The sequence below is a fragment of the Bicyclus anynana genome, chromosome 25 (assembly GCF_947172395.1).
Source record: "Bicyclus anynana chromosome 25, ilBicAnyn1.1, whole genome shotgun sequence".
Taxonomy (NCBI): Eukaryota; Metazoa; Arthropoda; class Insecta; order Lepidoptera; family Nymphalidae; genus Bicyclus; species Bicyclus anynana.
Genome location: NC_069107.1, coordinates 10,163,413 through 10,179,854, shown reverse-complemented (window position 1 = coordinate 10,179,854; position 16,442 = coordinate 10,163,413). Strand labels below are relative to the sequence as shown.

General features: G+C 36.3%; 1 protein-coding gene across 3 annotated transcripts in view; it reads right to left on the bottom strand.

Annotated features, from left to right (window-relative positions):
- The window catches only part of LOC112047018 (histone lysine demethylase PHF8), a 31,387-nt gene extending 28,582 nt beyond the window's left edge, over positions 1–2,805 (bottom strand). For all 3 annotated transcript variants that reach the window (XM_052889203.1, XM_052889204.1, XM_052889205.1), the window contains exons 1-3: positions 2,678–2,805; positions 2,122–2,207; positions 790–972 (exon numbers count right to left, since the gene is read on the bottom strand). In XM_052889203.1, coding sequence (XP_052745163.1) covers positions 790–972; positions 2,122–2,207; positions 2,678–2,778 — 370 coding nt within the window. In that variant the 5' untranslated portion in view covers positions 2,779–2,805. The remainder of the gene's footprint in view (positions 1–789; positions 973–2,121; positions 2,208–2,677) is intronic.
- Between the last annotated feature and the right edge of the window lie 13,637 nt (positions 2,806–16,442).

Sequence of the window (16,442 nt, the reverse complement as noted above, 5' to 3'; positions counted from 1 at the left end):
AATCCAAAAACTTTACTTCCCCAATGATAAAAAATCATAAGTTCACTAAAGTATTCTTCGTAGACATAAATGTAAATTGTTAGCAATAGATCACATCTGGAATAGATATCTCATCACATATTTATAGTATGTGAAATGAATTATGCACACCTCGTCGGCAGGGTCACAATTTGAATTTTTAACCTAACAACAAGTTGTCCCTCAATTTTATACTTGACAGAATCATAGCTTTTCTCAGGATTCTTCATTATTCTACAAAAAATACATGTTATAAGATTTTGAGCAATAACTATAATGTAGAGCAGTTAAAAGAAATATTCACTCAAAAATGAAACCCTAAATTGAGAGGCTATTATATCCGGCACAGATACGAGAGCTTTCCTTTAACCCTTAAACCTACTGTATGACTTTTTCATTTCAAAAGAGCAAATTTTGAGTTTCTTGCCGGTATCTTCTCAGCAAAACCTGCCTTCCGAACCGGTGGTAGAATCTTTACAAATAGTCAACTGACGTGTCAAAAGTGCTTGTAAACTGAGCCTACTTGAAATAAATGATTTTTGATTTGATTTGACCCCTCCAACACTTCACTAAATGCTTTCAAGAATCTGTTGGGTAAATATATACAACAACAAGAAGTACAATGCAGGAGGAGCAGTTAGTTGGTTTTTCCTGTACACTTTTTTTTTTTTATTAATTTTATTAATTTGTTAAACAATATTAAAATGTCTGTTTAATCGTAATCAATGACAAACATTGAAGAAAAAATTTTTTCATAAAATTTGTAATTACCATTATCTCTAACTAATTCCTCCGTGAAGTGTTGCGGTCTCATCTGCTGCAAGGCAGCGGCAGTGGGGCGCAGAGGGCGGGCGGCCAGGGCTCTCACCCAGGCCGGAGTGCCAGCTTGGGAGGGCCGGGTCTCTGCCCCAATCTCGTATCTGTCTGCCCGGTGGTTGTTTGTTGGTATCTTTACTGGAAGTATAAATCATAACTTATTATATACTAATGTAAACGAGGAGTACTGTGTATGGCTTGATAATGACATAGACATTATTTAAACATATTTTGGATTAAGCATAAACATTATAGCTTTAAATGATAAAGCTTTAAAAAATCAACAGTAAAAGGGACCTACTCATCAACAAGAAATTGGGGTTCAATCCACTGCTGGACCATTTGTTTACTCCTTACACAGTTTAGTGAGACTAATTGGGAGGAGTATGTGAATATTGGTCATATTAATTAAAAGACATAGTAAATATTCTTTAAAGATAATAATCATCTGATCATCATCCCAGCCTAGTGGCAACTAGTATTGAAAAGGAATGGAGTAAGTAGCAATCACAGTAGATTTCAAACACAGTGGCTACTAGAACATTTGTATAGCCTCTACTTGCAGTAGCATTAATTTCTTCATAGTAGGGAAATGGGAACTTCTATCATACTAGGGAATGCCCTACTATGATACTGCATTGCCTACTATACAACCCTTTGATATGACCCAAAAAACTATGTGAGTCAACCCACAAGGTGTCTGTTAGTCCATCATATGACTCATATAGCCTCTATATCTACACTATGTATAGAAATATTCTTCTATACATTTTTTGCACTACCAGGATGTATTATTAAAATAACTATGTACATACAAATAAATAGCAAATTAATGATCATTGCAACAAAAAATCACCTGTCATAGTTAATAATAGACAAAGTAACTATAGAGTTGTGACCTGTATTTGGAAAAAAATGACTTAAAACTACAAGTTTATTCTATCTATTAACTATAGACCTGAAGCCCTAACATGCAACCAAATTACATAGCTCTACCAGAAGTATTGCTATCTCTTTAATTGCATTGGGACGAAAGAAAAGAGACTGGTATTGCTCTGCTGCTATTGGTCGGAATTTTGTATAATTCTCTTCATAAGATAAAATAAGTCTTTGGTCACATGTTAGGCATACTAGGCAGAGTAATATAAAGTTTTGTATTAAATACAATATTGTAAAACAAAAAATATTTACTACAACCTTAGCGTTTAATGTTTTGACAACAATAATTATTATGACTATTGCATAATATTTAGTATACAAATACTGTAAGAAATCTTGTTTACTTACACACAGAAGGCCCGTAGGTTTGAGCACATTTTGGGCAATGGTACTTGTCAATATCGTCAGAGTGATATATCTTCACATCAACACAGCTGAAATGAAAACAATTAATAATTTTTACTAGAACTATGCAAGGGTCACTTGTGTTTTTATGATCACGAAATATTTTAACATGTAAAAAATGAGGTATATTTCAATTCTACCGACCGGTAAATAGGTTTAACGTGTTCTAGCCGATTAAGATACTAGGGATATAATGAAAATAACATAAGACAATGCTTTCGACCGAAGAAACACGCACTTCCAGACCTATAGTGATCGACAATATAAACAAACATCAGGCAAGCGACAGTTCCAAAAGCTTTTTAATATATTGGAACACTTTAAATATAAGAGTTTAACCACAACATACACAGTTTAACCATGATTTAACGTTGAAAAATTAATTAAAACATATCTCTTGAACATGATGGCCGAATAGCCGAGTGCTGTCAAATTGATTAAATTTTTTTTCACACACAACATGGTTTTATCTGAAAATCTTTAACATTTTCCACTTTACCTCCCGTGAAACCATTCGCGGCAGCAGTCACATTCTATCATAAATTGTCCAATATTATATGGTTGACCACACAAACAATAGGTTTCCTTCGATGACGCCATTTTGATGGCGAATAGACAATTTTGTTTTTTTTTCTCCACGTCGCTTTAGGGTGGCAATGAAGAAAAATAATATTTATGAATCATAGACAATAATAATAGGATATTAGTCTTTTACGAAAATGTTTGAGATGACATTAAAATACTAGACTAATAAAATTAATTATTAATTATTTACAAAAGGAAGTGAAATTTCCTCATTTATCCTGGTTCTTAGTAATTGATTAAGAAACTTGTCAAAAACTCACGTATTAAAAGCCGCCGCGTTGCAAGAACCGCCTCATGACCAAGGATCCCGTACGGGTTTGAAACTAGTCGGGCATACTCCGACCTTATATCACGTGAGTTTTAGCCGTATTTCATAATCAATTAATATGAATAACACTCACGATAGCTTAAATTCAAATGACAATGTCAGTAATAAAGTCGTTTACTGCCTAATCTTTTTTAAAAGCAAAACATAATAGTGTATGACAACGATTTTTTTTACAGGCGTACTTTTAATACTATTTGGTATAAGGTATAACTACTGGTAGGTACATGAGTTTTCTGTGGTACCTATAACCATAAAAGCTGATATTCTATTTTGGAAAAATAGTTTGGTTTTGAATTAAACTAAAATATGAAGTTTTCAATATTTTCATACGGTTACAATCGCGTTAACGTAAACGCGAATTTATACATATAGAATTTAAACAGTTGTGCGGTAGTGCCACTAGATGGCGCTGTTTCAATTCTTTAGAAATTCGCGTTTACGATAACTCGATCGTCACAGTAACAGTATCAAACTGCCACTAGGCCCCTTAGCTAGGCCCTCAGCACAGCACTAAACGCATTTTTTTATAAACATGTTTCTGTTTTGCGGACAATTTTTCAAAACAGCCTTACCAATGCTAGATAAGTAGGTTGTACTGTATTGTGTACAGATATTACGATATTACACGCTAATATAAATACTACAATACACACAACATCTACAATGAAGAATGTCCACAACACCCACAGTAAGTAAGAGAGCTTTACAAGCAACATACTGAAACCGGTGAAACCCATTAAAAAAAAAACAAACGTCACGCGTCTCCTTGACAACAGCAACAAACTTTTTTGTGCTTTTTTCATAATTTGTATTAAAATTTAACTCTAACAAAAATTACGTCAATTATTAAAATAATCAATAATTACCAATAAAAAAATACTCCATCATATGACTTTAATTTTTGTGAACAGTATTTAAAATATTTAAAAACATAAGACGCCATTTTTCTTGAATAACATTGAAAATTATTGATGCGACGGTTCGTGTTGTACTGACTCGAGAATGTATTCGTTTTTGATTTCATATTAGGAACCGACACCATCGTGTTCCATGCGCTCTAACTGCCTATTATTTTTAACCGACTTCCAAAAAGGAGGAGGTTCTACGTTCGGCTGTATGTATGTTTTTTTTTTTTTTTTTTTTTTTTTTTTATGTATGTCCAGCGATAATTCCGTCAATTATGGACCGATTTTGAAAATTCTTTTTTTGTTTTGTAGGGTTTACTTCCAGGGTGGTCCCATTTTTTTCATGTCAGGATCTGATGATGGCATCCTGGAGAAATTGAGGGGAACTTTCGAAAATTGTAGAGACGGCTAGTACGTTTGTTAGTGTTTCCATAAGGTATTTTAAACCACTACAACTTTATGAAGGTTTGGAGTTGGTCTGATGATGGAGCCGAAACACAGATGATGGAACTCGTCAAGGATTTACAGCAGTCACCTATTGTTTGGGCTTGATTAATTTGTATTGATGAGTACTTTCCACCTATATGGGTTGTGACTGTATTAAGGGTCTGGTGATGAAGACGAGGGACAGTGAAGAGAACTCCTCGACGGTTCACAGTAGCTACCTTGTGTTTGGACTTGATAAATTTGTATTGATGAGAACTTACCACCTAGATGGATTGTGACTGTATTAAGGGTCTGATGATGAAGACGAGGGACAGTGAAGAGAACTCCTCGACGGTTCACAGTAGCTACCTTGTGTTTGGACTTGATAAATTTGTATTGATGAGAACTTTCCACCTAGAAGGATTGTGACTGTATTAAGGGTCTGGTGATGAAGACGAGGGACAGTAAAGAGAACTCCTCGACGGTTCACAGTAGCTACCTTGTGTTTGGACTTGATAAATTTGTATTGATGAGAACTTTCCACCTAGATGGATTGTGACTGTATTAAGGGTCTGGTGATGAAGACGAGGGACAGTGAAGAGAACTCCTCGACGGTTCACAGTAGCTACCTTGTGTTTGGACTTGATAAATTTGTATTGATGAGAACTTTCCACCTAGATGGATTGTGACTGTATTAAGGGTCTGATGATGAAGACGAGGGACAGTTAAGAGAACTCCTCGACGGCTCACAGTAGCTACTTTGTGTTTGGACTTGATAATTTTGTATTGATAAGAACTTTCCACTTAGATAGGTTGTGACTGTACACACGCAATGGGTATGCTAACACTAAAAATAAAAAAATAAAAATTTTAATAAAAAAAATTCAACCGACTTCCAACTCATAAAATAACTTTAACTAAAAAGTAAAAAATAACATCCTACCTATGTGCTACCTTCTGATCAGTTTGAAGGCGGTGCCAAGCTAGTGTCGTGTTTTAATTAAAGCTGTTTCTGGAATAACCACAGAAATTTTGTAGTTTAAACGTATTTAATTAAAACATCACTGGCTTGGCACCGCCTTCAAACTGATCAGAAGGTAGCACATAGGTAGGATGTTATTTTTTACTTTTTAGTTAAAGTTATTTTATGAGTTGGAAGTCGGTTGAATTTTTTTTATTAAAATTTTTTTAAGCTGTGGTTCTATACAATACAAGTACAAAAGTACAAAATACGCTAAAAGCTAACACCTGTGGTTCAGAACTATGAAAGTCAAGTATTTAAGATACCTACATAATACCGTCATATACTTACTACAACTATGTATAGGGAAAATCTGAAATTGTACTTATAAGTAGTTCTCAAAAATAGGTAGGTACATAAACCTTCGGTGGGCGAGTTCTAGCCCTTGTAATTTTAATAGGCGACATTATAATGTACCTACGGTAGGAACCCTACCTATCTAATTTCAGCAAAGTATGCACTTCGTTTTTCCTATAAAAAAATATTAATATTGCAATACGTAACCTACAGGTTTCTGCACAATAATGTAAATCAATGTCGTATCCATGAGGTCAATTAAATGCCTCCTATTGTAACCTAGGTGGCTGGTACATAAAGTATAAGATCTACGAGTATTATAAAATGTAGACAATAGAATAGTGCACTTAGTTACGGTCAAATATGCAGAAACTTGCAGTGATCAGTGTGCCTAGTGCGAGTTTTCAATATTTTCATACTGTTACATAACGTGATAAATTGGGACTTTCAAGTTCCGGGCAATCAGAGTGCCTAATTGGAGTTTTCGATGTTTTCATACTGTGACTATCGCGTTAACGTAAACGCCATTTTCTAAGAAATTGAACCAGCGCCATCTAGTGGCACTACTTCACAACTGCTTCAATACTAAATAAAATAAAATAAATAAAAAATACTATACAAATTCGCGTTTGTGGCAGTGGCAGTTTGATACTGTGACGATCGCGTTAACGTAAACGCGAATTTCTAAGGAATTGAAACAGCGCCATTAAGATTGCATCCGACCAAGATTGCATCATACCGTTGACCCTACAGTTAACCTCACAAAAACGCATTGGAGAAGCGTGGTCGGGCCAAGCCTTACAATAAAACATTAAAATATGCTTTTTAACCGACTTTAAAAAAAGGAGAAGGTTTCTCAATTCGACCGTATATATATATTTTTTTTTAATAAATGAATTCTATTTAAAGTAGATATTAGGCAGTATCGACTTAGTCTAAATCTCCAACCTTCGACTGTAACATAGCGTTTGCATTAACAATGCAATTTATATTATTACCTACTTCCCGGTTCAACTTGTATTATATTTTGCACGAATAGATTTATTATAAAGTCATGAAAATAAAATTTCAATTTAGTCGAGTCTTTCCAATTAGATTCGAATCTTTATGCGTTGATATTTTAAACGTTTTTTGTTAAAAACCAATTTAAATGGCACGTGCTTTGATTGTTTGCTTCCAGGTTAGGGATCCTTTGTTAAATAAAATAAAACAAGTTATCTATTTACAAAAGCGTTGCCAATTTGTGGGCAGAGGTGTAGCTGGGCTGTAGATTAAAAAAAAATTAGGTAGCCTAAGAAGAAAAAGAAGATGAAATACTTTAATGCGCACATTAGAAAACAAATTAAAAATTAGCATGCAAAGGCGACCTTACGAACTTTTAAACTGATTTTCATGAAAATTAAATGGGACCAATCTTTTTTAATAATTAATTATTTTTTTGTTTGAAAGAGTATACTTCCATATACTCTTTCAAACAAAAAAAAATATTCAAAGTTGGTCAATAAATGACAAGTTATGTGGTAACAAAGAAAAAAACACTCGTTGAATTTAGAACCTCATCCTTTTTTTAAAGTCGGTTAATAAACAAAATCTAACAGGCAACCTCTGACGACGATTACTTGCGTAGAAAGAGCGGGAAGGTGCAAATATAATCAATAAACATAATAAAGCAGTTTTTTGGTTTATTAGGTAGGTACTTGCAGACTTAGCGTTTTCACCTGCGTAGTTCTCATTCTCGTGGGCAAACGGTGATCAAATAAATCCAATAATACATATTTCCATCGGTGAAAGAAATTTATAAATCAGTCCAGTAGTTTCTGAGCCTATTTTTAACAAGTATAGGAGCACAATAATCAAATCTTCCCTCTTTTTATTATCAATACTTTCATAAAGTTTAGACTTTAGACAACACTTTTGAACTCATCATCATCTTGTAAGAGATGTAAAAATGCACGAATGTGTGCGCAAACATAACTGCACTGTGCGGAACTCATTTCCTAAACAGAGGAAAATAATTACAAAAAACACGTTTATACTTGGACAAATTGAGGGTTTCTAGACCCTTTACACCTGCTACCTATCAAATATAAAGTATGGTAGGTCAGGACATCGCAGGCTCTTAAGTGCACTACAATAGGCAAAGGATTTCAACTCACTGAAGTATACCTAATTAGTTACAACAGTTCTTGTGAGTACTTGTAGTTTACACAGATACGAGTGGAAGGTAACCTCTATGCATACTGGACATATTTAAAACGAAGCTTTTTTAACTATAGAAGACTAAGGGAGAGTTAGTCTGTCTATCTGTCTTTTACTTTCACTACGATTATCCCGGAGAAAATGGTGGTTTCCACTTCCTCCCGCGGGATTTCAGATATAGAATTTCACACGAAAAAGGTTGCAGGTGTGAATTTTCACCTCCTAACAAGTTAACCTGCTTCCATTTTACATTGCATCATCACTTACCATCAGGTGAGATTGTAGTCAAGGGCTAACTTGTTAAGAATAAAAAAGGCGACCGCTAGTAAACGAATAACATGCTAAAATTAACAACGTCACTGTACCAGTGTATTATTTTACCCAAGACCCAACTCCCTTTTGTGTCAACATTACGTTTTAAAACCACAAAAACTAAACATTATTATTTAAAACCACAAAAACTGAACAACTGAAAACCTTGCTAAATGGAAGCAAAATGTCTGCCGACACACTTGTAAATATTGTATACAATTTATTTTAAGTAGGCTTTTAAAAAAATATTTGCATTTGATTTGATAAAATATTATATTATTATTTAAAATATCCAATGTTGTAGTGGGCTCAATAGATTCTACAGATCTTTTTCTCCTTTAGGTCCTTCCTATTGATACAAAGCCACATAGGCTAACCACTAATTCAGGTACCCAGGTTACGAGTACTCAATACATGTTATTTTCTATTGATCGGTTTAAAGGCGGTGCTATGCCAAACCGGCTCTTTTTCGTTTGTTTTTGGCACCGCCTTCAAACCGATCTATAGGAAGCACATAGGTACGATGTTATCTTTGATCTTTGAAGTCAGTTAAATTGTTTTGTTAAAAATATTTTAATTTCCTATTGTAGCATAGTGACCGTAAACGCAATTACGTGCACTTATTTCAGTTATTTTAACAGAAAAATAGTGAACCAATTTTCGTGAAAATTAAATGGGACCAATCTGAAAGTATACTCTTTCAAACGAAAAAATAATTTTCAAATTGGGTAATAAATTACGAAGTTATGAGGTAACAAACATAAAAACATACGCATCGAATTGAGACCTTCTCCTTTTTTTGAAGTCGGTTAGAAATTCCTCGATTTTTTTTTTATTATTTTTTTTATTTTATTTACAAGTTAGCCCTTGACTACAATCTCACCTGATGGTAAGTGATGATGTAATTTAACATGGAAGTTGGTAGGAGGATGAAAATCCACACCCCTTTCGGTTTCTACACGGCATCGTACCGGAACGCTAAATCGCTTGGCGGTACATCTTTGTCGGTAGTAGCAACTAGCCACGGCCGAAGCCTCCCACCAGCTAGACCTGGACCAATTAAGAAAACCTTAATCGGCCCAGCCGATTATCAATTTCAAGTGTGAATCTATCTTTACATTGTACAGAAAGGTAGTTATTCCGTTAGCGTATGTTATGTCAGCGTTCTACATTGCGTGTACATTATGATGTGTCACTGGCACTTGTTGCAACGTGTTTGACGTGACCTGACGTGACCGACAAACTTCTAATGCCCCAACCACACTATGCTCCTTGCTACTCGCGCTCAGGGTTCCCAACTGGGGTTTTCCCCCCAGATTTAGGGGGCAATTAAGTGAAATGGAATTTTTTAGGGGTCTGAAATTTTTAGGGGTATTTTTTGACTCTTTAATTGATGATAATTTTAATATTTCTTTCTTGACCTAGCGACTTATAACGACATATAATACGTTATTCTACAACCACTCTGAGGCAACTGCCGGCAATTTTCATTGAATAAAAAAAATTGTTAAATTTATTCAGTGTCAACATGTATGATTTCAAAAAATCTGAATCTTCAGATAAAGACGTAATATTTTGTCTGTATTAAATATAGACTTTTGAAACATATTACAGCATATTATTTCTAAATTATATTTTTTAGGGGGACAACTCAATAATTAAGGCGATTTTAGGGGTTTTTGACACAAAATTTAGGGATAAATATTTTGGAGAGTTTGTAACACTGCTCGCGCTGCCGCGATAGCCTTGACAGCTTTTACACTGCTCTACTCGCGGAAATACTTGCCCCGTACTAGACATTTGTCTTGCGGATGATATGCGGCAGGACGAGTAACGTGACCTTACGACGTCCTACTTTTCTCGTCACTCGTGCTGTGCAGGTCCTTAATACTCTACACTTTCGTCTCGTCATGAAAGCCTGAACTGTGTGTCGAGGCGTTTGCGAGCTGTATTGCAAATCAGTCAGTCAATCAGTCTTTTGTGAATTCGTCAGCTATAATAGGTAGCCCATAGTTAGCTACCAAGTCTCGGATCCGTAACTATGGGCCTTATTAGAAGGCTCAAAATCACTCAGCGGGCGATGGAGCGAGCTATGCTTGCAGTTTCTCTGCGTGATCGAATCAGGAATGAGAAGATTCGCAGACGAACCAAAGTAACTGACATAGCGCGAAGCTGAAGTGGCAATGGGCAGGCCACATAGTTCGAAGAGCCGATGGACGTTGGGGTCTCAAGGTGCTAGAACGGCGACCCCACACCGGAAAGCGCAGTGTTGGTCGACCCCCTACTAGGTCGACCGAGGATATCAAGCGGGTTGCAGGGAGCCGCTGGATGCTGGTGGCTAGAGATCGATGTTCTTGAAAGTCCACGCCGCGGCCCGCTGCTCTTCGGTTGCGCACCTTTCACTAGTCAGGCGTAGGTATAGAGACGTACATAGTGTATACCCCCCCGGTAACATACACCTATTTAAACAGTTGTCTGAAAGAGTAAACTCCAATCGTGCGTAAGTATTTATATTAAGCCAAGCGATTTCGATACTATTTCGTGTAGAAACCGAAAGGGGTATGGATTTTCTTATAACCTTAGATTGCATCATCACTTACCATCAGGTGAGATTAGTCAAGGACTAACTTATAAAGAATAAAAAAAAGCAGGTCGCTGGTGCCTCGGAGAGCATGTAGAAGAAACAAATCCTCAATACTTCATTGCCCGATCCAAGACTCAAGAAGAAGAAGCCTCAAAAGCTCAAAGGTAAAGCGGTCGAACTCATCATCGTGGTGGTTCGATCCCCGCCCCGTTGGTCTATAGTCGTACCCGCTTCTAACACAGACTTTTCCGACTAGTTGGAGGGAAATGGGAATATTGGTCATATTTAAAAGATATGACAAATATTCTTTTATAAAAAAAAAACAAATTATTTGAACGAGATCCTGTCTCGTGATCCAAAGCAATCTTAAATATATTGTTCGTTTAATATGTAGGGATGTTAAGTACTTTCCTTTTAAAATATCGATATTTTTAAAGAGATTTATTACTCCACGCCAGATGCGTCTTTACCCGTTTCCGGATGACTACCTACAGCTAATTACCTTTTACCTTGACATTTAATGTTTTAATGGTCAGTTCGCGACAATATAATTTACTCCTATAAAGATAGGCGTCCACATATCTGCATCGTATGTACCTATCAGATGCGTATAATTAAACGGATTTTTAATTTTGACATCGAAAATATGCGATGCGTCCGATACTTACGATTCGGATACGTGGACGCCTACCATTAAGCGGAAATAGCGTCATTATTTTAATAAAAGTGTCAGCTCACAGCTGCGATGCGAGACATGCGTTTACTTAACTTCACTATATTACCTAAGAAAAATTGTCTTAAAATTAAAATAAACAAACATAATTTCGAAGAGCCGATGGATGTTGGGGTCTCAAGGTGCTGGAATACCGAACCGGCACTACAATGCGCAGTGTTGGTCGACTGACGACATCAAGCGAGTCGCAGGGATTTGCTGCAGGCCGCTCAGTATCGTGATGTTTGGAAGTCCCTACAAAAGGCCTATGTCCTGCAGTGGACGTCCATCGGCTGATATCATGATGATGATGAAATATAAAATATCCTAACGTAATTAATTATAAATGTACTAGCGGACGCCCGCGACTTCGTCCGCGTAAATTTTGATGTTAACTTTACTACTACCCCTACCCTACCCTACCCCTACCCTACCACTACCCCAACCCTACCCTACCCGACCCCTACATCTACCCTACCCCTACCCCCACCCTATCCCTACCCTACCCCAAACCTACCCCTACCCTACCCCTACCTTACCTACACCCTACCCCCATCCTACCCCTACCCTTCCCGTACCCTATCCCTTTCCTACCCCTATCCCACCCGTACCCCTATCTCACGCCTATCCTACCCCTACCCTACCACTTCCCTATCCTACCCGTACCTCTACCCTACCACTATCCTACCTCTACCCCTACCCTACCACTACCCTAAACCCGGCCCTAAACCTACCCTACCCCTACACTACCCCTACGCTTCCCTACCCTTACCCTACCCTACCCTGTAACTTCTCTATCTTACTCCTACCCTTAGCAAAATCGGTCCAGTCCGTCGAGAGTGGTGGTATGACCAAGAGAAATAGAGACTTCTATGCTAATAATATAAAGAGGTAAAGTTCGTGTGGTTGTAGGAAATAATCTCTGGCTCTACTGGACCGATTTGGAAAATTGTTTTACCAATAGAAAGCTACGTTATTTGCGAGTGTCATAGGCTATGTTTGATCCCCATATTCACACGGGAACGGGAACTACGTCAATGAAAGCGCCCGACGTCATATAGCGGAATTTCTGCGTCTTTTAGAAATTTTGGATTATCTCCGAAACTATTTAAGTAAATAACATACTGTAAAGGGCAAATCCTATCTCCATAATATCCTTGTGATTATTAAATAATTTATTTTAATAAGGATTAAAGTTTAGTTGTATAAATAATGACGTAAACCAAAGTATGTAAAATTAATAATTTTTAAAACACAAAAGGTACTATATCTGCTAATATATAGAAGATAAGTATATGGTGTCGCGGACTTTTTTGTAGAACTTTTAAAGATACATAAAGTTTTCATACATTAATTTCAATTTTACACAATAATTAAGGCAGCGCATGCGAATAAGTCTGTTTTAAAGGTTTTTCAGTCCGACCTGTATGACAAAAACTGTGATTATTCGGCTAATATATATGATACCAATATAAAATATAGCCTATAGCACTCCCCGATAATGTAACATTCTACTGGTGAAAGAATTTTTAAAATCGGACCAGTAGTTCCGAAGATTACCCCATTTAAAAAATGTGACAAACTTACAAACTTACAAACTTTACCTCTTTATAATATTAGTATAGATAACGAATGTAAGTTTGATAAGGTTAATCCACGACCTCTTTTTGACAGCAGTCCGGAGGGGGACACAATTGTCATATTTCGGTAACAAGGCTTGTGCCTAGGTTTACTGGCTTAAAGAGCTCTGCACAACATGACGTAAGCCCTATAATTGTGCACTGCCCTGGCGATAGTTGTTAAACAAAACAACACAAGCTTCGTAAATGGTAACTTAAAATAAGTCATGCCTATTAATATTAATTGGATAAAACATATTACATAAAAAGTTACATAAAAAATATTTACGTCTTTACACGCTTTCATTGTACGAGTAAGGTGGGTGGAAACATGTGCGGAGGAGAAACATATCAGAATAACATTTTGAAAATGTTGATAAGGTCATGAAATTATTAATTAGGTACTAGCAGACGCTAGCGACTGCGTCCGCGTGGAAATCAATGTAAACTTTCAAGCCCTATTTCACCACTTAGGAGTTGAAGTTTAAATTTTTTTGAATTACATTATATTTCATATTTTTTTATGATTTATGAACAAATTTTCAAAACTGTAACTCTAAAAATGAAAAACTTTCCATACAAACTTTCAACCCCTATTGGTGAAATATTCCCCCCTTCTTATTTTATTTTCCCAATAAAAAATATCCTATAACTATCTACGTATTATGGTCTTAAACCGTGCTAAGTTTCATTTGAATTCATTCAGTAGTTTCAGCGTGATGCCCGAATAACAAAAAAAAACGGACAGAATATAGACAGAGAGAGACAGACACAAAAATCCTAAAAAAAAAATTTTTTTTCGATTTCTAATTCTTTTGTTAATCTGATTTCTAGACTATAATCTATCTCTAGTTCAAATTTCAGGCGATTCGGTTCAGTAGCCGAGGCGTGAAAGAGTAAGGTGTGCGGGGTGGATTTACAAAACGGAGGTCCTGGGTTCGATCCCCGGCTGGGCAGATTGAGATTTTCTTAGTTGATCCAGGTCTGGCTGGTGGGAGGCTTCGGCCGTGGCTAGTTACCACCCTACCGGCGAAGACGTACCGCCAAGGGATTTAGCGTTCCGGTACGATGCCGTGCAGAAACCGAAAGGGGTGTGGCTTTTCATCCTCCTCCTAACAAGTTAGCCCGCTTCCATCTAAGACTACATCATTACTTACCATCAGGTGAGATTGTAGTCACGGGCCAACTTGTAAAGAATAAAAAAAAAATCTCAAGATTAGCAACATCTACCTACAGAAAACAGGCTGAGTTTTCCTTGTCAACTAACCCCCTTGTGACTCTTTTAACGCTAATCATGTAACTATTACAGTATGTAAACGACCCAATCAGGCAATCAATAGATTACGATTGTCTGCAACGATCTGCAATGTAATATTACTTTAAAAAATCCTTGTTTATTACATTTGTGCAATAGTTAATAATAGGTCATAGACTATAATGACCATAGACAAATTTGTAATGGAATAAATAAACTTATATTTTAATAAATCATAATACATACATGTAAGATTAAAACGTATACCCACATAGAGTGAGAAGTTTGTATTCACTTAATGTTCCGTACACTCGCTTTCACGTTACTTCTGTGTAATAAGTTGAGCTCTACAATGTTCAGAGGTGGTTTAGTCATCCGTCTTATTAACCGACTTTAGGTTTCTTCAATTTGTAGGCTTTATAGTCCATTATGATTTTTTTTTATAATAAATAACTGAAATACGTGGAAACCTATAATAAAATCGTAGAAAGTGATTATTACCTACGGTTACAAAGTGGACTCCAAAATACTTTCGTTCAAAATGTCAGCGGCATATGTGAGATTGTACTGTTTGCTGATGACACATCCTTAATTTTTAAGACGGACAGAAATAAAGATAACTCTGACGACGTAAACCGTGCCATGTCGCATGTGTCGCATTGGTTCACTGCAAATAATCTACTTTTAAATGACAAGAAAACTAAATGTATTGAGTTTTCATTGCCAAATGTAATAAAATTAGAAAAGTCTATAATGATCGATGGTGAAACACTGGAAATGGAGAGTTCCACAGTTTTCCTGGGAGTGACCTTGGATTGTAAACTTCAGTGGGGTGCTCATATAGAAAAACTGTCTGGTAAACTCAGCTCAGCGGCATTTGCAGTGAGAAAAATAAGACAGTTCACTGATGTTGATACAGCTAGGCTAGTTTATTTTGCGTACTTTCACAGCGTAATGTCTTACGGTATTTTATTGTGGGGCAAGGCTGCCGATATACAATCTATATTTGTACTTCAAAAAAGAGCAATTCGAGCAATATATCAATTAAAATCACGCGAGTCCCTTCGTCAAAAGTTTAAAGAAATAGGTATACTAACAGTAGCCTGTCAATATATATATATAACAGTATAGTCTATGTAAGACAAAATATTAATTTGTACAAACGAAAAGGAGATTTAAACCCACGTCTTACTAGACACGGGCATAAGTTAGTTATTTCTGCATATCGTCTCCAAAGAGTAAAAAAATCTTTTGTAGGTTTGGGTGTACTCTTCTATAACAAGATCCCCAAGACTGTGATGGACCTGCCAATGCATAGCTTTAAGCAATGTGTTAAAAAACATTTACTTAGTCAAGGTTACTACAACATTGATGAGTTCCTTAAAGATAAAAGCGCTTGGAGGCCATTGGATCAGCTTCCACCTTCACACAGGAAATAAAACTATAAGAAATTGTAATTGTTATCAATTGTAAATTATAATACTGTATGACTTTTTCAAAAGAGCAACTGTTGAGTTTCTTGCCGGTATCTTCTCAGCAGAACCTGCCTTCCGAACCGGTGGTAGAATCTTTACAAATAGTCAACTGACGTGTCAAAAGTGCTTGTAAACTGAGCCTACTTGAAATAAATGATTTTTGATTTTGATTTTGATTTTGATGTTGGCCTGTTTGTATACCAGTAAGCTGCCTCATCTCAATAGCTCGTGAAGTCAAAAATAATGACAAATTGACGGCCAATAGCGGCCAAACCGGAATCTGGAACCGGATATCTCTTCACGAGATATGTGGCGCGTATCGTAGGCCTAACTGCAGGTTTGTTATTATTTGTTTACCATAATAAAAATATTTTGATAGAATTTTGAGCTTTATTAAGCTAAACTTGAAGCTGGCTACTTGTACATATGTATTGATTTCTTAATACTCAAGGCTGATCAATGACCATCAATCATTATCAACCCATATTCGGCTCACTGCTGAGCTCGAGTCTCCTCTCAGAATAAGAGGGGTTAGGCCAATAGTCC